At 39.4% G+C, this 23760-nt stretch overlaps 5 protein-coding genes, 6 non-coding genes and 1 pseudogene across 19 annotated transcripts, besides 2 other annotated features; 3 read left to right on the top strand and 9 right to left on the bottom strand.

The window, feature by feature from the left end:
- Positions 1–44: 44 nt before the first annotated feature.
- On the top strand, positions 45–949 carry CR43669 (annotated as a pseudogene).
- Positions 944–20816, bottom strand: grp (grapes). Of its 5 annotated transcripts, NM_165172.3 has the most exons (8): positions 20594–20816; positions 16263–16372; positions 9678–9968; positions 8746–8969; positions 4108–4285; positions 3227–3369; positions 2522–2731; positions 944–1908 (listed from the first exon to the last, which is right to left on the bottom strand). In NM_165172.3, the coding sequence occupies exons 3-8, from the start codon at positions 9779–9781 to the stop codon at positions 1229–1231; spliced, it is 1539 nt and encodes a 512-aa protein (NP_723986.1). In that variant the 5' UTR covers positions 9782–9968; positions 16263–16372; positions 20594–20816; the 3' UTR covers positions 944–1228. The 5 variants fall into 5 exon arrangements, with proteins under 5 accessions (NP_723986.1, NP_723985.1, NP_477011.1 ...); NM_165171.3 differs by lacking the exon at positions 16263–16372; NM_057663.4 differs by lacking the exons at positions 16263–16372; positions 20594–20816 and adding an exon at positions 14929–15480.
- Positions 2036–2126, bottom strand: mir-9b (mir-9b stem loop). The gene has a single exon (NR_047974.1). It is a non-coding gene; the product is annotated as a mir-9b precursor RNA (primary transcript).
- Positions 2220–2316, bottom strand: mir-79 (mir-79 stem loop). Its single transcript, NR_047972.1, has one exon. It is a non-coding gene; the product is annotated as a mir-79 precursor RNA (primary transcript).
- mir-306 (mir-306 stem loop) lies at positions 2382–2466 on the bottom strand. Its single transcript, NR_047969.1, has one exon. It is a non-coding gene; the product is annotated as a mir-306 precursor RNA (primary transcript).
- Positions 2855–2946, bottom strand: mir-9c (mir-9c stem loop). Its single transcript, NR_047967.1, has one exon. It is a non-coding gene; the product is annotated as a mir-9c precursor RNA (primary transcript).
- asRNA:CR44975 (antisense RNA:CR44975) lies at positions 3109–3526 on the top strand. Its single transcript, NR_124310.1, has one exon.
- CG31807 (uncharacterized protein) lies at positions 16862–19051 on the top strand. 2 transcript variants are annotated; one of them, NM_001299054.1, is made up of 2 exons: positions 16862–17260; positions 18520–19051. In NM_001299054.1, the coding sequence occupies exon 2, from the start codon at positions 18543–18545 to the stop codon at positions 18969–18971; it is 429 nt and encodes a 142-aa protein (NP_001285983.1). In that variant the 5' UTR covers positions 16862–17260; positions 18520–18542; the 3' UTR covers positions 18972–19051. The 2 variants fall into 2 exon arrangements, with proteins under 2 accessions (NP_001285983.1, NP_723984.1); NM_165170.3 differs by lacking the exon at positions 16862–17260 and having other exon boundaries at positions 18468–19051.
- Positions 17580–18367, bottom strand: CG33552 (uncharacterized protein). The gene has a single exon (NM_001014488.2). It carries the CDS (start codon positions 18249–18251, stop codon positions 17778–17780), a length of 474 nt encoding a protein of 157 aa, NP_001014488.1. The 5' UTR covers positions 18252–18367; the 3' UTR covers positions 17580–17777.
- Positions 19217–20816, bottom strand: squ (squash). Of its 3 annotated transcripts, NM_206000.4 has the most exons (3): positions 20594–20816; positions 20220–20420; positions 19217–20164 (listed from the first exon to the last, which is right to left on the bottom strand). In NM_206000.4, the coding sequence occupies exon 3, from the start codon at positions 20149–20151 to the stop codon at positions 19426–19428; it is 726 nt and encodes a 241-aa protein (NP_995722.1). In that variant the 5' UTR covers positions 20152–20164; positions 20220–20420; positions 20594–20816; the 3' UTR covers positions 19217–19425. The 3 variants fall into 3 exon arrangements, with proteins under 3 accessions (NP_995722.1, NP_001260507.1, NP_001246044.1); NM_001273578.1 differs by lacking the exon at positions 20220–20420; NM_001259115.2 differs by lacking the exon at positions 20594–20816 and having other exon boundaries at positions 20220–20300.
- A 362-nt stretch (positions 20817–21178) lies between these two features.
- On the bottom strand, positions 21179–23685 carry her (hermaphrodite). 2 transcript variants are annotated; one of them, NM_001273577.1, is made up of 3 exons: positions 22621–23685; positions 22289–22552; positions 21179–22227 (listed from the first exon to the last, which is right to left on the bottom strand). In NM_001273577.1, the coding sequence occupies exons 1-3, from the start codon at positions 23485–23487 to the stop codon at positions 21895–21897; spliced, it is 1464 nt and encodes a 487-aa protein (NP_001260506.1). In that variant the 5' UTR covers positions 23488–23685; the 3' UTR covers positions 21179–21894. The 2 variants fall into 2 exon arrangements, with proteins under 2 accessions (NP_001260506.1, NP_476572.1); NM_057224.5 differs by having other exon boundaries at positions 21487–22227.
- Positions 21280–21391: a mobile genetic element.
- Positions 21639–21742: a mobile genetic element.
- mir-2497 (mir-2497 stem loop) lies at positions 22535–22630 on the bottom strand. The gene has a single exon (NR_047964.1). It is a non-coding gene; the product is annotated as a mir-2497 precursor RNA (primary transcript).
- Positions 23686–23760: the final 75 nt, after the last annotated feature.

The raw sequence follows: 23760 nt of genomic DNA, 5'->3' as shown, positions 1-23760 counted from the left end.
ATAATTTTGGAAAAAGCGATTGGTATTCATCGATAATTATCGATAAGCGATGAGGAACAATGTCGATTCTTACACCTTAAAATCTGCTGTGGTAAAACAGCACCGTTTTCGCTTGTCTTAAGTTATTTAAATACCAATTCTATTTAAAATTTCCATAAGACGTAAGTATGAATCTTATGTTAATCGTTGGTTCAAATGTACATGATTTGTAGATTTTATAGACATGGAAAATATATGTCGCGTTTGCCTGTCGGGCCACGACGAACTGGTCAATATATTCGATGAAAAGCCAGGACCTGGACCCTCGATTCCGGATTTAATTGCCCAGTGGTCCGAGTATCCAGTTTTTAAAGGCGACTTCCTTCCCGAACATATTTGTCCAACTTGTCTGGAAGATGCGAAGAATGAATACAAGGTTCCAAAGACCTTAAAATCCCCAAAGATCGAACCTGCTGATTTTGATGATACCGAAGGCGTAGGCGACATATTTCAAACCTATTGCCCTAGTCAGCAAACTAAGAAAGCGCTTGGGGACCATATTGATTCGAATTCGAATAACATGAAAGACACCCGGCTGGACCCTAGTGTGAAACCACATAAATGTAATGACTGCTCAAAGCTCTTTCGGTTCAAAAACCAACTTACAAAGCACATTCAGACTCATACGGGAGAGCGACCGCACCAGTGTCCACTCTGCTACTGGGCCTTTAAGCAAAAACACCATCTCGTACGACACATGATCGTTCACACAAGATATGGACCATACAAATGCTTTATATGCCAAAGGTCCTTTAAAAAACAATCTCTTCTCCGAACTCACAATTCGATTCACAACTAATCGGTGACTGGAAAATGGAAATCAAATATGCCCTCCTAGAACACAACGCTTTGTGATTTAATATATATATAATGTATATTATAATAAATAATAAAATAAACTTTTCTACTCAAAATCGCATAAGATTTATTGTTCGATAACATTTAAACTAGTTTTCAATACTCGACTTTTGCTTTAAAATTCAACAAAATTAAAATCGAATGAGAGCCCGCTTAGCAATACACAACGTACTCGTAAACAATGCAATGAATTAAAAATAAGTTAGCACATTGAGAATTTTAGATGATTCTGATCGAAGGTGATGCATGAGTTGCTCTTACAGGCTAGACAAATGTAAATATAACCGAATACAAGACAAGACAGGATTTTAAGTTCGAATGAAACTAAAAGCTAAGGCACCGAATTTGTAGCAATCGCAATCGGCCAGGTGGTGGGTCCTTTAAGCACGATATCCTCCAGGGCGTTTTTGATCTTGATAAATCGTCGTTTAAACTCCAAGCCGCAACCCTTTGACAGCCGGCAGTCAACAAGAATCTTGCCATCCATCTCTATAATGTGTGCCTTGAAAACCAATCGCAGCTTATTCCGATCGACTGTGGATACGGTGACCACTCCGTCGTCACCAAATTTGCACGTATAACCACCCAGTCTTTCGATGGTTCCCACCAATCGCTTGATAGTGTCATCCCATCGTGTGGTCACAAAGAATCGGGTCATTCTCCTCACCAAACGCTGGAAATAGTTCTGGGAAGCGTTCTGCGTTTGGTTCATCTGGGTAGCCAGTAGGAGATCATCAAGCAAAGCTGGTTGCGAGAAGGAGTAACTGAGCCGAGCCTCCTGGGCCAACGTCTGGCGGTCGCCTCCATCCTCCTTGGATCGGCCACTGCCCAGTCTGACATTGAAGTCATCGTCGCTGCGCATTGTGGGCATGGGTTGAGAGCAGTAGTTCCGGGAGATGGAGTCATCCAGGCCATTGCTCAAGTGGGCACTAGACTGCAGACGCTGCCTCTTAGCCTTTGGCGAGCATATCTCCAGGGCAGCCGCCGAGTCCACCAGGTCATAGGAACGTTCTGAGAAAAAGAAAATTTTGTTTAACATTAAAAATTCAATAATCTAAAACTCTTAAATAAAAATGACATTGAGAACAAGTAACGCGAGAAAAGTAAAGAATACCAAATAAAATCAACTCAAACATAATGCAGAAACCATTTGGTTTTTGGTAATAAAGCTCTATGGAATATACATAAACACCATACAGCTAAAATCACCAAAGAGCAAATAATATGCAAACAAAAGAGCAACATATAAGTTAAACAAATTTAAGAATAATTGTAATAATAAATAACAATAAACAAGCATATCTTAAATTGTTTCTGACGATTGACCTGCAGAAGCCAATGCTTTGGTAATCTAGCTTTATGAAGTAGTTTAAATCTATCATACAGCTAAAGCGCCAAAGCAATGGCAAGTCAGCTTCACTCTAAGGCACTCATTGCAATGTATTTCACTGATATCACTGATTATCACTTTATTTGTAGATTATGTCCCACTGGCAGCACAGGCACAGAGTGACCCCCAAAATGTCAAAAGCATTGAGAGTCACTAAGTACCTGAGCCATCGAGTGGACTTTTAAACTATTCACTGATTTAAACACACAAGAAACACCACTAAATAACACATACCATTGTCTGCAAACTGCATGTTGCACCATTTGTGATCCAGGGTTTTCTCCAGGGTCAAACGCGTGCCAGGACTGGTGGCCAGCAGCTTGCGAAGCAGCGAAATAGCCAAGGTGTCCAGTTTGCTCCAAGGAGTCTGCAGTTGCCAGTGATCGTTATCCCTCCAGTTGGTGAACTCCGTGCAATTGGTGGACGGCTGATCCCAGGGCAGCTCTGAAAAACAACATACATATGCCATATTATTTGAATGGATTATTTGCAAGCACAGACGAAGAATTACACGAAAGACACATGAATAAATTGATTTGGCAAGCGGGTGAAATATCATGTTAAGCAATTTAAGCTGGAGCTTTGGTATAAAAGCTTTAGATGATATACAATGTGCGTGAAACAATCTACAGCTAGAATACCAAAGAAACAGCAAAAATGATAAATAGTGCAAGAGGAGAAATGTGAGCAAAGAACCGAAAAAAAAATGTGGGCGAGTACATAATGCATGAAGAGCTGAACTGATTGATTTCCGTAAATGCGAGGCTACATCGATGGCGATGCTCTGGAATTTATGCTTTCATTCTCTTTCACTGTTTTCTGTTTGTTGTTATAAGGAGGTGCACAAAAATCACACAACATAACGCAAAATTAAATAGCGGAAAATGCATTAAACATGTAAGCACATGTAAAACAATCTCGCACCGAAACCACACTTACCACCCGCCAGCATTGTCACCAATATAACGCCACACGACCAGAGATCCGCCGGCTGGGCGTGATATGCCTTCTGTAGCACCTCGGGCGCCACATACGGCAAGGTGCCGCAGCGTTTGTCCAGCAGTCGCTCCTTGCCCTTGCACCTGATCCATGGTAATGACGTGATTACAACCAGATCGCAGTCGTCGTTTATTGCGAGAAAGAAGGGAAAAGAGAGCATAAGGAATTGAGAATAAGTTTTGGGCTTCTGTAAGTCGTAACACTGAGAGAATAATACATGACTATATAAAAGTGCTAAATAAATAAAAAATTCGCCTAACAAGTATATGATTTGCAATAAAAATTCAAATAAAATATGGTATAAAATATTGTTACTGGAAACACCTTAATATAAAATATAAAAAAGTTTCATTGATTAAGAAAATATTAAAAATATATTATGAATCCAAAGCTGAATAATCAGCGAAACCAGATACGCTTTTCTATTTAGATTTATGATTTAAATAAAGTTTGGTACGAATCTTATATTTGCACACTTGTTTTTCTTGCAACTATTTTTAACTTTCTAATTCAGACTGGCTAACGATTTAAATTAGTTTTTGTTTAGTTGAAAACTAAAAACCACCAGGGGCATGTTTTGTTTGGATGCTGTGCCCGCAGCGCTTTCAATTAACCATTCTCCTTGTCGGTCAGTTTTGTGCAGAAAAACTTTTAACTACCGGTTAGCCATCGTTAATGGATTTTGTACGTTCGCATGCAGAGCGCATTTAATTTCTAAATAAGATGCTATTTAAATAAATCCTTTAAATAACTCGAATATACTTTTAAGTATCATTCTTTGCCTTTTAATTGGAATTATTCTATAATGTTGTACCTAATACCTAAACATAGTAGCCATGCCAAAGTCCGATATTTTCACGTTGTCATGCTCGTCAAGCAGCAGATTTTCCGGCTTCAGATCCCGATGAGCGATCCCACGCTGATGCAGGTAATTGAGTCCGGACAGGAGCTGTGTAAAATACCTTTGAGCCTCATGCTGCGGCATTCCCACGTCTGGTTCTGTAAAAAAAAGAAACAAATAACGGTTTTAAAGCCTGCATGCTGCATACAATTGAGAAATGTCAGATCAAAATGCAAAAAAAAAACAAACATTTCGCAGAAATTGAATTACAATTTTCGACACATTTTGCAATGCAATTTATACAGGTATGTTGAACAATACTCTCCTCCACCCCTTTTATGCATATATTTATTTGTATTTTCTTTATGGTTATTTTTCAGCGGAACTGAACTTTTGGAAAATGGGAAAAATGTGCAACCGACCAAACCCATTGGAGGAAAGGTGAAAAACAAATGCAATCCATCCATTCTGTTGCGCGTGTGTGTAAAGGATTTATGAGCCTAGCTGGTTGCGCCTACTTTCACGGAACAACGAAAGTCCCCGGATGAAACAGCCGCAGCACAATCAACAGTTTTATGCAATTTTAATCAAGGCCCGAGCGCAAACAATGTCAAAATGTTTATTTAGTTAGGTTTACCTGTTGGTTAGGTAGACAACAAATATAAAACGCCACTTAACTTTTGGCTGCCTGTCTTGAAGTCACTATGCAACATAGGAGCACTATCTTTTACTTTAAGAAGAATTAAAGTAGTTACGTGTCATATAGAGATAGTTCTGTAGTACTGGGATTACTGATACGAAAGGCTTTAAAGTTTTCTTAGCTCGCCAGCCACTTTGGCGTAAGAGTGCCACTCGGAAGTGCATGGAAATAGTCAAACGAAAGGAGAAACAATGAAAGGCACAAGGAAGAGGAGGCCAGGCCATCGCCTGGGGTTAGCAATAGCTAGACAGATTGTATTTCCTATGCCTTTCACCTGATTGACTGTCAAAGGCAGCCGCATCCTGCAAGCGATATCAAACATCATCATCTCATTTCCCCCATTCATCCGCCTCTCATCGATTTTACCTTTAACCCTCTTGTTTCTGCTCTTGACTCCAGCACTTTGGTCGGGGCGGTTCAAAGGTGAACAGGGAAAGCAATATTATGTTTATAAAATTTGCATCGAGTTGATGGAATTTGCCATTTTGATTGAATAAATTTTACATTTGTGGAGTGAAATTTTTTTTTTTTAAGGTGAAAGGGCTTCACCTCTGTTTTTTTATAACAATATTTTATTATTTGACATATGCTATTTTCTTCACAAGGTATAATTTTAATCAAAATCGGAAAACTCAGAAATATAGCTGTCAATGAAAATTTTAAATACAGTTTTCATTACCAACAATAAACGCGTTAAACGTGAAAGAAAGAAATACTATAAGAGTAATTTGCATTCTTTTCTGTTTTATCAATTCGAACGATAGAAGCGGTAAGCAGAAACTCAAGTAATTATTTTCAGCAGCTTTAGTTTCTATCGAGCTTTTCTCACACATTTTTTTTTAATAATATTACTCCTTTTTTACCTTTGGTTTCTTCTTGTCACTCTCAACGTGTAAAACCTTTAATGTTGATTTTGCAGGAGATAAAATTGGGCCACGCCCACGTCTATAAGCCCAGCCCCAATCTGTGGGCCTCCCATTCCATGGTGCCCATTGTTTGCAATTCATTTATCATGTGGCATGTTGGCGCCATTTGCACAACTCTTTGGCCACAGGTAAAATTAAACGAAGGCAAGTGCATCATGCACTCAGGAAAACAATTAATTAAAATTTTCATTCACTAATGAATTTGCATCCAATTTTTGGAATGCTAATCTGGTTTCTTTTGAGAATAGCAAAGAAATGTACGAAATCTACACTTTTACCATAAGTATTCTGAAATTCACACCGCTTTTCTTCCAGTTTCTGTATGCAAAGGCTTATATGCTAAAGAATAAACGGACATATTGACTGAATTTAAGTTCGAGTAGCGCACAAATATATACACATTGAATTGAAAAAGTATAAATTTGCATACATGAAGCCGAGAAAATAAGATGAAAGCAATAAAATTGCTGGCCGTCAGTAACATTTTAGCATAATTAAATGCATTTCACTGAGTGGGAGAGAAGCATTCCCACCCAAGCAGTACAAAAATTATGCAATGCAATGGAAATGGAGGGAAATTACTCGAAAATTTCATTTGTAATTGAAGCATAATTTATGTCGAATCCCCTTCTCAGATTGAGAGAGTGGCCAAATCGGTTGCGAATCTATAAGCCCCCATTTCTCCCACCCTCTGAATACCCCCCCCCCCCCCCCTTTCATCTCGCCATTTGGCGTACAAGCTTAATGAATGCGTTTCTGAGCAAACAGACAATTAAACACTCGCACACACGCACGTTCGTAGTCGAGGACATCTGGTTGCATGTGTGCATCTCCATTATGTTTCATTTGCATATTGAACCTATTTATGGCAGCCATTCATTGCACTCGGCTCCCCTCTGTCCCTCCGCCTATTCCACGACCACCCCACCCCTTCCCTTACCAATTTCCCATCGTGGCTGGGAAAAGGATGTTTTGTTGCCAAACCCAACAGGCGCTAGACCGCTAAAATCGAAAGCAGAGATGCAAGCGTGATATGCAATGATGATCTGATTTCGTGAGTGGCCACATAATTGGCGATGGAAGTGGTCGTCCATTTCAATGTCCAATCTTTCACAAACTTTTGAATTATTAACAAGCATTTGTTCTATAATTTTTGTTAAATTTCAAAGTGAGTTAGTAAGTAGAAAACCATAAGCATTTTTGTAACTAACTCGTATCTCAATCTCTAGAACTGTCCATGTACATATATGCAGTAGTAAAATAAAATAGGTGATAAGATGCCATAATGGCGTTCGCTTAATTGACTGCATTTAACATGCTCATTCAGCTGTCATCACAATATATTTGATTTACAGAAAAATATCTGACAGCCCAATTATCAGTAAGGGAGTCAAATTTTATTTACTGAAAATTTATCCGACAGGATGTTAATTGGTGTTAAGTGGAATAAAAGCATAGTTCGTTAACTAAACTACACACTCAATGTGAGTCGAACAAAAATCGCACCATACTTATTGATAAATATTTAAAGCCATTAGGTTCGCATCGGCCATCACTCAGGCTTCGCAACATCTCTAGATATCATTAAAAATGGCTTAGCAACCAGGGACTAAATATGGCTGCCACATTGATTATTACACCAGCTTCCCATGCAACATCCCCTGCGGAGAGGGCGGAGCAAAATGATGATGATGGTGATTGGGAATAGGCGAAATCGGGGGTGGACCAGCACCAGAATGAGTGGTGGCAATCAATGCAAGGACGCCACTTCCATTAGGGGCAATCTCGCTTCCTTTCCATACTCGCTCGCTGCTCTTCTACTGACCTTTTGCCAAGCTGTTAATATTTATGAAAATGCCACGAGCTTGGCACCTACTGTCCCCCCAATTTTCCCCTTGCCCCGCGTTTCCATTTCCCCCCCGCCCATGCATTTGGCAAATTGTCATTGCAAAAGAGACAGAAAGCTGGCGTAATCAAGATACGTATCTTGTCAGTCTGATTTGTCGCTCCCGCTGCTTTTGAAATATATATATATATGTGTGTGTATGTGTGTGTTCCACTTCGATTCACCGGATGGCAGGACGAACTTCAAGTTGGACCCACAAAAGTACAACAAAATCATAGCACAACGCTGTCAGCAGTCGGTTTGTTTGTCCGTCGTCTGCCAGTTCTCGCATCGCATCGCATCGCGTCGCATATTGGCATATTTGCCCCGTCTGGCCGACGTCTATATGACTATGTGGCATCTGCGCCAAGCCGCTGGCTCCACCTATCTCATTTACGACTTGGATGAGTTTCGGATGTAGGATGCCAGCACGGAGGCAGGAATAGTAATGAACCATAAACAGGAGCATTCTTATCCAATCATATTCGGAATAAAGAGCTAATAGAAAACCAATTTTAAATGACGTATAAATGGAAATATTCTTAAACGTGCGTATGTTAGGCAAGTTTATAACTGCACACAGTTAAGCTATTTAAAGTAGTTTGCTTTTATTATTAAGTCTTATAATCGCCATTTGCCAACGAGGTTTGAGCCATATTCTTAACTATTTCAAAGCACGCTTTGGGTGATCATTTTATTTATTGGATTTCTGCGGTGGACAACTTTTATGCCGCATAGTGGCTTACAGCAAGTTGAGTGGCCAACAAACTTTAAGTAGCTCCTCCGTCAAGAGGTTTTTGCTATGATAAAAAGCTCAGTTGGTACTGACTCGGACAACAATTGGGGCTGGTTTAGCTCCTTTTGAAAATATAAGCTTTAAAAGCCAACGTATTGCAGTCCATCACCCCAACCTATATATTTTTATACAATTTGAAGTTTAATTTCAAAATCTTAGTTGTGGCCAAGAAGTTATTAGTTCCTTTAGTTCCTAACACTACATTTTTGTGGCTTGCATATCGAAACTTGCTTAGAAAAGTCGAATAAAGTGGTAGCACCTTGATCACCTGGACTGAAAATCATAATTATATAAATTAAATTCGAACTCACCTATTCGATCGAATAGCTCTCCGCCGGCGGCGTATTCCAGGAATATGTACTCCACACTGCCTTGCGAACGTTTGCCGAAAAATCGGAGGATATGCTTATCCTGGAGCATCTTCTGTATGCATACCTCCTTTCGCACCGAGTTCGCTGCATCCGGATGTTTTTTTAGATCCACCATTTTCATGGCCACAGCCTCGCCAGTCTGCCGGTTGATTAGTAGCTTTACCCTGCATCCAAATATCGGATATACAATAGTTCGGGGATTAGTAACGGATATACGACGGCTGCAGGACGAACTGCAACTGCAGCTGCAACGCTGGTGTCTGTGTATCGACTGCTCTCCGTCCGGGCGCATTGAGTGCGCCGTATGCCGTCTGTCTGTCTTTGGTCGTACTCCCGTATTCCTCGAATTCCCCGGACCCGGACGACACCGGGGACATGCGCACTGAGGAGTCCCTTAAAAAAGGGGCAGCGCAGCGGGTGCTTTCGGGATGAATGTATACAGCGAATACGCCGGAAAAGTGCGTTTCACTTAGTACTTATTCTTTTTCATGCTGCTCTGCAGCATTTCCGGTTTATTGACTTCCACGCACACACACACACATACAGACGCACAACAAAACGCACGAACTTGCGAATTTGTATCATAAAATAAAATTAATTGCATCTCAATGTCATGGGTAATTTAAAGTCATTAAACCCCTCGAACTATGGTTATAAAGAATGTTTTTAAACTTGAAGCTGAGAAACTATAAATTAAAGCGTATAAGAAACATGCTCACGAGCATTATTTACAACCGATTACAAAAGTTTTTGAAATATAAAATCACTTTTAAGATTGGTAATCGTTTAATGGTATTTTTCGGCCTTTTAAAGGTCTACTGGTCTGTGATGGAATTTGTAATTTTATATGTATGTAGTTCGGAGACACTCACTCGCCGTAGGCACCTTCGCCCAGAGTTTGGGCCAAAGTCCATCCCTCGACGAACTCCCTGGTGGCCGCAGGACCTGTTCCCGCTTCCGTCAGCGTTGCAGCCATGGTGTACTGGTGTACCGGGATTGCAGTTGTTCCTTAATTTTGCTTTGCTGTGCTGGCTAGTGTTGATGGTTTAATATCCGGTTGGCCGTATCCTGTATCCTTGTTGTAGCCTTGCCGCCATGTGCGTGGCGTTGTCCTTGTCATCTGCCGCCCGATTCTAGCTCAGCTTTCGCCACCTCGTGCATATCTGAAAAATAAGAAAAACAAACACGACGATTAGCGGAAAGTTTACATAAAAATATACATATGTATGTTTGTAAATATATGTTTATGTATGTACAGAGGGATGAAGTGGGATTCCGCAGACAACAATAACAAACAAAGAAAAGCGTGAAACCTTTCTAATTTGTGTTCCACGATTCCACAACGTTCCGCGGTGTCATTCACAGTTACTAGCAAACACACACACTTTAGCCAAACGAAAAGCACATGGGGATGCTGAGTTTGAAGTTTCGTGGTGTAGAGAAGCGAGAGAGAGAGAGAGAGAAAACGAGATAGAGGGCCAATCGGGAACTACTTTTTGGTGGCTCTTCGCAGTGACGCCGTTAATATTTCATCCTTTGGCATGGTCATGGTTCGCTCGTTCTCTTCTTCGTCTGTACGTTCGGCTCTTGATTTGCGAGTCCTTCGTTTTGCGCAGCCGCTCGCCGATTTCGCGGTAAAAAAAAAATAAACAGGAATGAAGCAATAGAAGGGAAGGACATAAAGTTGAGTGAGGAGCAAAAACGAGCACTCGTTTTGGAGTAGAAAGAGAAGCAGAACCGTGGTTGCATATTAACCAAAAATACTTCACTAGCATAAAATATTGAAAATTAAGAAAATACACAAAAAGTTTTAGCACATTTTTTTATAAGATCTATGTATGTAATATATCCTCAACCTGCCCATTGTGCTGTTAGTCGTAAATTTCGCGTAGGTACAAATGTATGTACATACGTGCAATTAAACTGTGTGGGAGTTTGTGACATTTGAAGGGTTTGATGGAAGAGGAATAAAGCGCTATCCCCTTCCTTCCTTATTTTTGGTTGCTTTTCGAAAAAGCTCTCCCATTTCAGCACTTTCTTGCTTTTGAAATCTCCTTTGACATCCACCTCTCGCAAAAATATGACGTAGTCGTTACGCATGACTAGCTCTATTCTAATAACCGCTGCTGTGGGTCTCCGAGCTTGCGCTTCAAAGAGAGAGAGAGAAAGAGAGAACAAGAGCGTAAGAGGATGCTGTTGCTTTTCTTGTTCAACAGGCCACTATTAACATTTGTATGCGTGTGTATTTGTACATTCAACAGAGTGGAATTTTTTCCGTCTTTTTCGCATGGGTGTGTGTACTTGCGGGTTTCCTTTCTTTCTTTTCCGGCTATTTTTAGGTGTCCGCCATTTGAGGAGCTTCCTAGCGATACTTTTTCTCACGTAAAAATGTTTAAATAATTGAAAAGTTTGAAAAAGTCGTTTTAGCATTCGCAATGAGCTTCGGTTATCATGCAAATCGAATTTCGGGATTATGATAAGATACGCGATGGTTAACTACGGTTACCTTTTCTTGTTTATCCCTAAAGAGATCAAAGGGTATTATCCTTTTTTACACGGAAAATAATACTTCACATCAAATATGCGTAATATTTTTTAGAAATGTTCTATATACTCTATTTTATACAATAATAAGAAATATGTATATAATATAAAAATAATAATATTCGTTATATCTTACACACACATTTCGCTTTTCTCTAATTTGTGTGTGAAAGTGTAAAATCTATAAGTTATTTATATAAGATAAAGTTCGGTGAGGAATGGAAGACATAAGACAACATGTGTTACACTTCCTAACTGAAAACTGGTACAAAAAATACCCGGAGGATTCTAAAGGGGGCGTGTCAAAGCACGTGTTGACAGCCCAAGGATAAAACCTCAAATGTGATGGCCAGCCTAATGGAAAGAGTGGAGGAAACGTAGGCAAAGGGAAATGGAGGACAGATGATACCGGATGAGTAATGAAACTCCACTAAAAACTTTGACAAGTTTTCGCAAAACTTTCCACAGAAGCATCAGAAAAAAGTTCAACGAGAGATATCAAAGTTGGAAAAGTATGTTAGGGAAAAATTTTAACTATATGGAGAGCAGTAAGAGGGAAAACCCCAAATTAGTTTTAAGAGCCTTTTTAAGTTCAACATTGCTTCGTCGAAATGTTACGAACATAACTTCAATTTTAAGAAATATTCTAGGTGTGTCTTTTTCGTATGCCTAAATTAGTTCATATATTTATAAAGAAATAATTTGTAATGATTTTTCTACTTAAATTAAATAAAAATTTCTATAAATATTTAATTGTCATTGCCTTCTAAATTTTATCCCACCACCCTCAAAGCTAAAAGGTATTCCCAATGGTTGAACCCAAATCATTTAAAAATTGTCACCTGTCACGTACTGCTTTATAAATGATATGAAGTTTTTCAACAGAAAACCATAAATTTGTCTGGCCTTTCATTTGGTTCTTTGGGTCCCTTTTTATCAGCAAAGAAAATAAGGACAAAGAAATAATACGAACATCTTTTTAAATGCATTTCTTTTAACCAGAGAAGTCCGATCAGATTAATGTCCTGTCCTGTATAAGCAGTTTTGATTAGCTATATTTAATTAAATCTCTTAAAGTCAGAGCGATTAAACAATTCGGAGATAACGAAGTTTACAAGAACAAGCAACTGAGCTGTAAGGAACAGCCAGCTGGAAAGGATCGTAAAAAACCGAATCCTAAACAAACAAGTTACAGGGTAAAAATCAAATAAAATTAAAGAGTCAAACGAAGCGCACACACTGCAGTCTGAATAGCCATGGGGTTTGGAGTGGTAAGTGGGGTAAAAAAAAAGGCTAGTGGGTGGAGATTGGAGCGTGTCTTTGTTGCCACAGCCACACAATCTCACATTTAGTTACACTCTGCCATTTTCATGGCTAGATGGCAAAGGCTAGAAGGGAGTCTAGTATAAAAAAAAAACAAAACTAAAACGAGAAAAATTCTGTAAGTGGCAGCTTTTGAGACTAACTACACAGGTATTTTCTATTATTGTGTGTTACGTATTTAGACTAATATCCATATTAATATATTTTTTGAACTAATTGCTTGTAAGTATCAGAGTAATAAAGTGATTAAACAAAATATTTCTTTCCTGTTTTTGGCACTCTTTTTTTTTAAGTGTACTCTTGGACAAGTGCCTGGGCTAGGGGACGAACTAAAAACTAGTCGCCGGCTGGGCAAAGGAGCAGTCTGAAAACCAGCAACGAGTAAAATTAATGACATTGTGGGTAAGTCACCTCCAGTCTGGAGCAAGGAGTATGGGGTTCAAGTTGGGCACAAGAGTAAGTCAGACCATGGTCAAGCCAGCTGGCTTTAGCTTTATTGGCTGATGCCAGAAAACCCTGTAATGACGTTGGTTAATGGCTACTCCAAGCCATTAGCTGCGATTTCTAACAGGGGATTTAGTCTCCTCCAGTAAGCCAAGATCAGGAGTGACTGGGATTTAGAAGGGGAAAGAACGCAAGCGTGGATTTGCAGAAATGGATTGCAGTAAACAAATTTATGAATGTTCTTTTATGATTTGACAAAGAGTTGAAGACCACGAGTTCGTTGACGCGTATATGTCTTGAACTATTGAATTTTATATGGTTACACAAAACGCGTTTTTTTAATACATGATTATTTGCTTAAGATTATTGCTGCATTTGAAGATATATTTGGTTCATTATCAAATCGGATTTAAAATGAATGAAATAAAAAGAAACAAATTGTCCATCCAAAAATCTATCAATTTATATCGAAATTTCATTTATTATCATTTCATAGTATTATCATTAAGATCATTAAGTCTGCAAATCAGAACAGAAGTCACGCTCCAATCATCATTATAGCGCTTTACGATATGTCTCGTTTGCGATTAATTATATAGCGCACTAATTGCAGCAGAGGATGCCCTGCTTTATTGATAGCTTGCGGATTATGCAGATGCCACATGAGGTAGGTTTTTTTTTCTTTTACATTTTATCTACCGGTTACAGGCGCTCAAAAGACCACGGATCTCAGAGACCAGACTGGAAGACTCGAAGGCTCTTGGCAACAGCGGGGAAAAAAATATAACTTCGTTACCAGGACAGAGAGTCGCTGGGTGAGGTGTCTGTGTGTGCGTTTGTGTCTGTGCGGGGCCGATAAGGCTAAGCAAATACGAGTTTTGTAAAGTATTTCAATTTGAACATTCGCTTTTTTCCCATCTTATTTTATGCGCCCTGTACATGAAGCACAAGCTGCAGGAGAAGAAGAAGCGTCCGCAGAAGATGGAGGCTGCGAACAGGAAAGCCAGAAATGAAAAAAGATATTGCATGGCCATAAAAACGAGCCACACAGATACACACCAATACACCGGTACAGTGAGAGAAAAGGACGGGCTTAACAGGCTGGCAGACAGACGGACAAGTGGCCAGACCAGCGCTGCCAGTTTTTTCTGGCGTTTTTTATTTTCATATATGTATTTTTTGTTTGTTGCTTTTCTCATTGCTCCGCTGCTAACCTCGAGATTTTCCTTTTTATTTCGCGGGCCTTGCACAAAAATAAAATAAATGGAGGGGGAAAAAACGCAAAGAGCGGCTGGAAAAATATAAATTAAATGCCGCGTGTGCAATTTGTTGTGGTTTTTAAGTACTTCTGTTAAGTTGACGTTGGATTTGTACGGGCCTAACAAAAATGCGAATTCTGTAATTTTATTACAGCATAGAATAGAATTTTAATTTATTCATATTTCTATGCCCTAAATAAATAAACAAATCCTAAGGAATCTGATTTGAATATGATTTTAATTTCAAGCTGTGATCCCAAAAGAAAAGTTGATTGTTCATCTACATAAATCCATTTACATAAATTTAGTACATGCCTATGTAATTTTATAGTTCCTATTTAAAAGTTGATCAATTTAACAAAATATGTTGATTTTCAAACATAAATATATCAATTTTTCTGATTTCGATATTATGTTTAGTAACAAAGGAATAATTTTTCCTTTGTGTAAACTTTATGCATTTAAAGATTACTATCGAATGTCGCAACCATGTTGTTTTTGGCTTACCTAAATATTTAATGACAAGTTATGTTTAAAAATATTTGTTTCTTACATTTTTCTTGATTTCCGACGAATTGTTGGCGATTGAGAGCCAAAGCGCGGAATTTTTGCGAAGCTGCTTCTTGGACGGCTTCTTCTTCTTTTTCAGGTTTATCATCTTGCTATTCTGAGAGACTAAGGAACTACCCCGAAGACCGAAAGTCGAGAAACCAAATAGGAACCGAACCGTTTTGTCCTTTTTTAGGATTTTGCCGAGAAAGTCACCACTGAAAACTGTGTGCCGTCCTTTTTCTTAGCCTCCTGAATGGATGCGGCACACACACGCACACAGACGTATCCGGTATCCTGCGAGCCACGTTTTGTCTGTATCCCAATTTTAATGAAACAGCCTCGTGGTCCGTGCACTCTTTCTCCGTTCGTTTCTCTCTTGCCCCCGTCATTGTATTCCTTTCAATACGATTGAAAAGCGCCGCCTACTACTGCAGTAGTAGAGAACTACTATTAATTTACTATTACATAGCGGCGTAGGTTTCCACTATAGTTTCCCAGCCATATCCTGTGGCAGGCGCTTCGTCCTGTCTGAGAGTTGAAATCAAACTGCCGCCTAGGTTCGCCGAACCGAGAAAGCCTCGAAAGAAACTCGAAACTTCCAGAGAGCGTCGGAGAGGCCGCGAGAGCAGGGAGAGCTTACGCTTGCGCGCGCCAAAAACGATAGGCGGGAAGGGGTTGGAGAAATCCTCTCGCTCTTCCTCTTCCGCACAGCATTTGGCAAGTTCAACTTGCTCTCTCGCTCAAGTTCAGCAGTGCACAGTGGGACGGACCATTGTTTAACTATTCCATTATTATTATTTAATAATCATCTATACATGATCGAATTATATTGACATAAACGTATAATTTGTACAATTATACGTTTAGTAAAAGGATTTCAGTCCTTGACAAAAAACGTATTAATATACATATCTCCCTATCATAGTTTTTCTAACTATTTTTTTATCGAATTCAGGATGGAATATCATAATAGTTCTCAACTTTTCTTTTTTAAATCTTTACAAATACTAATACCCATATTAAAATAATAGCGAAATAATGTAACTTAAAACTTTTCTAACCCCACAGTGCCCGAACGGGAGCTCTGTTCGTGGCAGCAGAGGCTGAAAGCCGGCTACCGGCGAGGGCTGTTGCTCCTTTTTCTTTACTCCACTCTTCCATCAACCATTGCACAGTGGTATCGGTACAGTAAATTTGAGATTTTATTTTTAATTGAAAAATTATACACAAATAAAAGATATCAACCTTTTCCAATCCTAATAATTTTATATTTTAAACAACAAATTAGGAATTTTTTTTTGGTAAACGTTTTAAGTTGCCCTGTGCGCTGCTTACCTTTCGGCAGCTCCAGCTTCAGTTGATGTCGCATAAAAAACTCTCGCCACAACTCGAGTGCGTAGGAATTGGAGTGGACCTTGTAAACAAAGCTGATTGGGAATCACTACCTAATATAGCGAAATTTGAAACATTGAAATTGGATTAGGGGTAGGTATACAAATTAAAGACACTTGAATGCGCTTAAAGTATAAACAAAGTTAAAGCTTTGATAAGAATGCGCGTCAAGAGAAATCAAATAGAACCAACCAAAAATGTTTTCATATTTTTAATGCTTTTGGTTTAAATGCAGCAATCTAACAATTAATACAAAAAAAGATTTCAGTTTGGTACACTTTAACGGATATTTCGAAGTGAAAATTTGGGTCCACCCGAAAAAAAGTGCTTGCACATTGTACATATTTATTTTAATAGCTTGCGCCATTTGTCGAATTGCTTCTTTATTTTTGATTTTGCTTCGTCTTTCACTCATCGAATAAGACCGCGACTCCAGACTTGTTAACATACAACCATACATATGTACATATAGAGAGACCCCCCCCCCCCACATCATCTACAGTTTTCACCACCATCCTTTGGTTTGACTACTTTTCGCTGACAACATCCATATTTATTTATGTACGTATGTATGTATGTAGGTTTGTTTGGATATTGATGTACAACTGCGTACAATAGCATCAGGCCTATGCATAAAACACAACAACTTCAGCATCCATTTCACCACTTATAACAACAAAACTTCTGCTTGACAACCCCGGCGAATAGAAGAAAAGGGAGCGAAGTAAGGAAAATCGCAAGAGAAGAAAAAAGGAAACAAAAGACGCACGTGGTTGCCACGGAACTAAAAACTTTTGGCTGCGTGTGTTCGTGAGTTCACACTTTTCTCGGGCGGGAAGAGAAGATGCACGCGAAAATAAACGGGAGAGAAGCAGCCACCACAAAAAGGAGACAGACAACTCGCACCGCCAAAACTCAGCACAAGTTTGCTAATTTAGCCAGTAAGTTACTGTAGCCTGATTCAATTAGTCAGATAAGGACCTTGCTCTACATTAGTAAATGCACTAAAATATTTATATTTTTAAGCAATACATATGTACCTACATTAACGTTATTATTTAACTTGATTCTTTTACTACTACTACTACACTACTTTTCAAATTCCCTCTACTTTATTACGTGAGCCACTTTCTCAATGTTATTTGGCAAACTCTGCGACAGATTATTGCTTAATTGATAATAATAGTTCCCGCACACAAAAACAATAACAAATTATTTATGTATGCATATAGTGGAGTGTGGTTTATTGATTAAGGAATTACGGGGGGTCTCACTCCACTTGCGATATACGCTTGCCAAATGTTCAAATCATCTATTGATTGAATAAGGGAAATTGAATAAAAATTGAGAAAATGATTGTGGTGGTTTAATTATCACAAACATACAAGAAAATATTAATTTCTCTTGTTTCTTTTGCTTGGGTTTTTATTTTGTCCAACTTCCCAGCAAATGTAATGTTTACTGTAATAATTCAGCCGTGCACAAATTTTGACCTGCTATAATAATGCGAACATCCATACAGCGGATCATCTGTGATTTGCAGATGGGGCATGTCTTGTTACGCTGCAAGTAATGTAGTATGCAATTCGCTCCAAAAAGGTGACCGCATTTAATTGAAACTGGGCGATGGTCTCCGGTAACCTCATAATTCCATTTGCAAATGTAGCACTTGTTCTCTTCGGCGATCTTCTTTCGTTTCATAGACAGGTTCTCCGCTTGATTCGCAATCGCGTCCTGCGCCGCTAGCCTCAGTCGCAACTCCTTCGTTATGTTCTTCTCCTTGTCCAGTTGCAGTCGCAGATCAATTAAACGCTTTTTGGACTCGAAACTATCCTTGATGATTTCGTCCTTTTCTTTGTTCCGTTTTCGCTGCTTAATGACCTCAACGATGAGTTTTTTCTTGGTCATCTTTGTAATATCTTGTTTATCCATCTCGTTTTCGATGTGAACGATTCGCAAATATTACAGTCGAGTTTTATTTTGAAATGGATTTTTTTTTTGACAGCTGTAAATATGTTGGCTGTGTTGGAAAATGCAACACACAACTAATTCTAATGATTACAAGAAAAAATAATTTTGTTCAATCTAGGCAGTCCACGCTTAAACCTTCACTGAGAAGACATTCGTTCTAAAAGTGCTTGTCTAAAAAATTCGTTCACCTTGTAATTTTAATTTCTTTACAATATGCCCAATAACAAAGCCCAGACTCGCTCGTTGATGAGGATGCTGAAGAAGGATGTTGTTGAGCAGCTCTTAGCGGAAAGGAAAAAAAGTGAGCAAAAGGACAAGCAACTGGCGAAGCTAAATATTACAACTCAAGAGAAGGATAAAATGCGCGAGGAGGAACTCAAGCTATATTACCAAATGGAAGAAGAGATAACCAATCAGAAATTATTGCAAGAGCAGTTGTTGTTCGAGTCCAAGGACGAATTAACACAGCAGCTTGAGAAGATTGCCATCGAAAATACTTGCTGCATATGCCTGGATCCTTGGGAAGCGAAGGATCATCACCGCTTGGTTTCGCTTAGATGTGGTCACCTTTTTGGGGAGATGTGCATCCGGACCCACTTGCAGCATGCCGATATGTGCCCAATATGCCGCAAAGTAGCTATTGAAAGAGACGTCTGGCGTGTGTTATTAAACACGCCATAAAATTATTTTCTATAAATACGATGTTCTAGCTATAATATAGTGCGTTGATAAGCGCGATCGATTTAATCGATAAACATAAATTTTAATACCTCGATTATATTTCCGACTATATTCCAATTTTTTCATATTTAGGAGGGGATACAATTGAATAATTACCAAATGGTTTGGGAAACATGCATTTGCAACAATAAATTAATATAAAAAAATTCATTTAAGGATATATTGAATTCTACAGCACTAACATTCCTTTCGCATTTAATTTATTAAAATAGATAAATATTTTGTTTACCCTATGATATCAAGTATTTTTCTTTCTATTTGTAGAACTGCATCCAATATAAATTCGGTTTTCTAAACGACGTTTAAGCCGTTTATTTACATGTTACAGAAGCTTATATATAAAAAGTGATTGATTTTTTGGTTCTAATAATTGCATTCCCCGTTGGTTCCTCCTTCATTCATTGAATTGGTTTCCAAATTGGACTGGTGATTCCACTTCCTGGTCGTAACTCTCCGCAAGCTGTTTGTAAGGTACTTCGAGGTATTTCTCCGACTTTGACGCCTTGATCTCGCCCTGCTTCTTGCTGCTGTCCAAATCTGAAGCGGCAGATTCATAAAGGCTGAAGGAACTGATTGAACTATTGGCAGTATGATACGAACTACTGGAACTGGAATTCTTCGTTCGGGGAATCTTGCGTGGTTTAAAAAATTCGGGGTCTGTGATGAGGGGAAATTGTTTCCGTCCGTTTCTTATAATTTTAATGGGTCCTTCTGGTGGTTTTACTTCGGGCAGAACGGGCAGCGAATCTGTTGCCATGGACATCATTCCGAAGTGACGCATCATGGCTAACGCCTCTAGCTCATTTGTGCTTTCATCCTCCCAATCTTTCATAGTGGCGTGCTCGCCCAGCGGCCTTGTGCCTGCTATCTTCTGTATGTTCTCCATTAGCTGAAGGCTTTGCCGAATATCACGACCAGTTCCGCCTCTGCTTCCATGGATATTTTCGAGCTCGGAATTCCTCTTTTCCCGGGACTTCAGATATTCATATGTGCATTTCGGTCGCGGCCAAAACTCCCCTTGCTTCTTCATGTCGTAGGCCAGTTGACCATGGACAAAATTGAAATCCGGCTCCATGTCGACCAGATCATCCTCGAACTGCGAATTGGGAACCCATGCCATGATCGTGCGTTGTCTTAGGCGAAATTTATTTGTTAATTTTCTGACATCAGACATAACCTAAAACTCACCTAACAAAAAATACTCCGAGAACTCGCCATGAAAACAATTGAACAGCTACACTGTCAACAAGTTCTCAGAATCTGAGACTGAATGTTTACTCCGTTATTTTCAAAGAATAGTTTCAGTGCGACCATTCACCATTGAGCACGGAAATGCCGTAAGAATTATTAAGGCTGTGGTGAATTTAAGTGCACCGGTGTGCGGTGAATCTTTTGCACACCGGTGCGTGGTCAAGGTGAATAATATTGCGCCAAAAAGTTAAACAAAAGGTTAAGGAAGGGGGAGCGGGGTGCAGCAAGCAAGTCATTAAATAAACAAAGGGTAATGCCCCACGAATCAGCATATATACATTCCTAATTTATGCACCACTATTCCAACTCACCAGCAGCGTCTTTTCCGGCCAGCGCGTTTTACTGTTGTTGCTACGTCTACACAAATTTGGGATTCTCGATTTGGATTATTAAACTTTTTTAATTCACTGCTTTGCAAGACACTATAACAGCGACCGTGCTCTTATTCACACTTGGAGTAACTGAAATGCAAAAAATTCCGCAAACGCTGCTAAAATATACTTTAGTTTGCGATAGGGCTGGAGCAAAACTGGATGCACAGTGCAAGCTATCGATTTCTCCAGTAAATCGCTGATATCGATGGTTATCCGTTTCGGATCCCAAGTATCGATCGTCGAAAATCACAAGGCACATAAATTTGTGATTTCAGTATTTAGCTGATTTTATTTGTATTTAGCTTAAAATCATTACAGTATTTAGCTGTTAATATTAAATACACTTTTTTAAATATGATTATTATCCGGTACTATAAATAGTCATATTTAAAATAATATATAATTATTGACTAATTGTTTTTAATTTTCATTGAATTTATTTTTTCTTCAATAATCGATCGTAGTGTAGACATTTTCAACACACAATTTATTGAATAACACAATTCCTAAAATATACTCGTTACTCGTAGAGTAAAAGGGTATACTAGATTCGTTGAAAAGTATGTAACATGCAGAAGAAAGCGTTTCCGACTATATAAAGTGTATATATTTATATATAAGTATATATTCTTGATCAGAATCAATAGCCGAGTCGATCTAGTCATGTCCGTCTGTCCGTATGAACGACGAGATATCAGAAACTTTAAAAGCTAGAAGGTTGAGATTTAGCATACATATTCTAGAGATAAAGACGCAGCGGAACCCATGTTGCGACGCCCACAAACCGCACAAAACTGACACGCCCATATTTAAAAAAAAAATTGTTGGATATTTTTCATAATTTTATTAGTCGCTTAAATTTCTATCGATTTGCCAAAAAACTTTTTGCCACGCCCATTCCAACGCCCTAAAGCCGCCAAACCGGTCACGCCCACACGTTTGAATTTTTTTTAAATTTTTTCACATTATACAATATTTATTAATATCCCAGAGGATTAAATTTCGCGTTCGCATTCACACTAGCTGAGTAACGGTTATATGATAGTCGGGGATCTCGACTATAGTATTCTTTCTTTTTTAAACTACTCCTATACTTGTTTTTGGGCTTAAATTAAAGGTTAATTAACTAGTTTTAAAGTACTTGGGATTTTCTTAATTCGTTTACTTTACACTTTAAATAGTAAACAACTTAATGGTATTCTTATACAAATACCAAAGGGATGATACATTTTTTATCATCAAGTTTGACTTAACGTGCCCTGTTTAGAGTACATGTCCTTGATTATCTGCATGCGAGTCATTCGAGTCGCGCACAGCCAGGAGTCCTTAATTTGAAATGCCTCGAACTGCTTGCGATCTTCCTTGAAGGGTTTGTAGTAAATGTCATAGATGATGCGCAGGATGCGTTGCACATTCTCCTGCGACGGCTTCTTTGAGTGCTTTGCAAATGTTTGGTTCTTTTGCATCTTTGTGTACTTGCCATCATCCCACCAATCTGGAAAATCTGTATCTGCATCGCCAGCTTTAAGGTCCTTCTTGAGTTCCGCTTTGGGACTTATGTGATGTACAGCCTTTAGTGATAAAAACATTGTTAGGAAAAGTTCGTTTTTTTCGTTTATAGTTCTTTCTTACATCCGGCGTACTCCAACTCCAAGCCAGATCGGTCAGCGATGATTGTTTTATTTTAACTGGTTCCTCTCCGCTCAGCATTGGCACAAGAAACTCATCCTGCTGATCTTCTTCGGCAAGGGACATGGCCAACTCATCGTCTAATTCGTCCATTTGCTGCTGGACAGAAATTGAAGTGCTCTTTATGGGCAGCTCCAATTTTGTTGGAGCTCCCGGCGGTGGATCTATTGACTGGAACCATCGCAACTGGCCATCAACGTTGACAGCCTGCAAACATTGTAAATGTTGTTAATGATTGAAGAGCGAATTTAACAACTACATTTTGCAATGCTTACGATGACGTGCTTATCCCGGATGTCTCCATGGAGAATCTGCGGGTTGCTAATGGTGATGATGGGCGGCTGCTCCTCCTCCTGCAGTTCCTCGTAAACAAATTCCAAACTTTCCTCGTCGTATTTCATACTGCCTACCAGGGCTTCTTTTAAAGGAATATTTCCGTGCTCCAGCTGCTTATTCAGCACAGGACTCTGGTCCTCCAGCAACTGTTCTTTCTTTTGCCTTTGTTTCGGTTGCTGATCCCTCAGCATTTGCACCTTCTGCTTTTGGTCCTTCAACTTTAGATTCTTCAAATCCTGTTTCTCTGTGATCTGATATTTTAGCTTATGTTCCTTCAGCATTTGCTTCTCCAGCAGCATCTCCTGGCGCAGTTCCTCCGCAGTTTGAATGGCCTCCTCTATGCCCGAATGGCGTAGCTCGTGGTGCCGCTTGAGATTGGCCTTTCGGTCGGAGCTGTAGGTGCAAAGGGAGCACTTAAACGTCCTGTGGCTCTTCTCCGGATTGTTGTGCACCATCAAGTGGCGCTTGAGGTCGTATGGACGATTTGTCTCGTATCTGCATCCCATCACCAGGCACTGCAACTTGGCATTGCGATCCTTGTGCTGCGCTTCCGGAGGGCGCTTTTTGCACCCAGGATGTTTGATAGACACGTGCCGCTTCAGGTTCGACGCCTTGTCGGTGTTGTAAACGCAAACGGGGCATCCGTATAGCTTGGACTGCGTAATACCAATGTGGGACTCCTCATGACGCGCCAGATTGTAGGGTCTGTTCGTCCTGTAGGGGCACCTGTCCACGCTGCAACGGAATTTCCAGGCCGAGCACGATCCATATTCTTCCTCCACCGAATCCCGATCCGCACTAAGCATTGCAAAAGTCCACAATAAGACCACAATATTATTAATGCTACAGGTCTAGCCTGGTGTTTGGATATCTTGGGAACACACTCATTTCGGTGGATCACTAAACTATCTGTTTTGGGGTAAACAAACTGTCCGTATTTTAATTAATTTTAATTACATGTTTGTTTGTTTAGAGCACATATCGATTACTGTTCGTTGATATCGATTATTCAACAAAAGTCACGGGATACGAAATTCACAACTACCGCAAAAAAAGTACTGCAAAGATTATTACAGTGA

The sequence above is a fragment of the Drosophila melanogaster genome, chromosome 2L (genome assembly GCF_000001215.4).
Source record: "Drosophila melanogaster chromosome 2L".
Lineage (NCBI taxonomy): Eukaryota > Metazoa > Arthropoda > Insecta > Diptera > Drosophilidae > Drosophila > Drosophila melanogaster.
Note: the sequence above shows the minus strand (reverse complement) of the source record. Positions and strands in the feature narration are given on the sequence as shown.

What these genes read in the sequence shown, in the direction of transcription:
- grp (NM_165172.3), bottom strand. Translation starts at nt 9,781, where the DNA reads ATGGCTGCAACGCTGACGGAAGCGGGAACAGGTCCTGCGGCCACCAGG. An exon ending in GGCGAAGGTGCCTACGGCGA is followed by an intron (nt 8,970 to 9,677) that starts GTGAGTGTCTCC and finishes ATTTGGATGCAG; the next exon opens with GGTAAAGCTACTAATCAACC. An exon ending in GGTGACAATGCTGGCGGGTG is followed by an intron (nt 2,732 to 3,226) that starts GTAAGTGTGGTT and finishes GTTGTTTTTCAG; the next exon opens with AGCTGCCCTGGGATCAGCCG.
- CG33552 (NM_001014488.2), bottom strand. Translation starts at nt 18,251, where the DNA reads ATGGATAAACAAGATATTACAAAGATGACCAAGAAAAAACTCATCGTT.
- CG31807 (NM_165170.3), top strand. Translation starts at nt 18,504, where the DNA reads ATGCCCAATAACAAAGCCCAGACTCGCTCGTTGATGAGGATGCTGAAG.
- squ (NM_206000.4), bottom strand. Translation starts at nt 20,151, where the DNA reads ATGGCATGGGTTCCCAATTCGCAGTTCGAGGATGATCTGGTCGACATG.
- her (NM_001273577.1), bottom strand. Translation starts at nt 23,487, where the DNA reads ATGCTTAGTGCGGATCGGGATTCGGTGGAGGAAGAATATGGATCGTGC. An exon ending in TCCGGGATAAGCACGTCATC is followed by an intron (nt 22,553 to 22,620) that starts GTAAGCATTGCA and finishes CAATGTTTGCAG; the next exon opens with GCTGTCAACGTTGATGGCCA. An exon ending in GGAGTTGGAGTACGCCGGAT is followed by an intron (nt 22,228 to 22,288) that starts GTAAGAAAGAAC and finishes TTATCACTAAAG; the next exon opens with GCTGTACATCACATAAGTCC.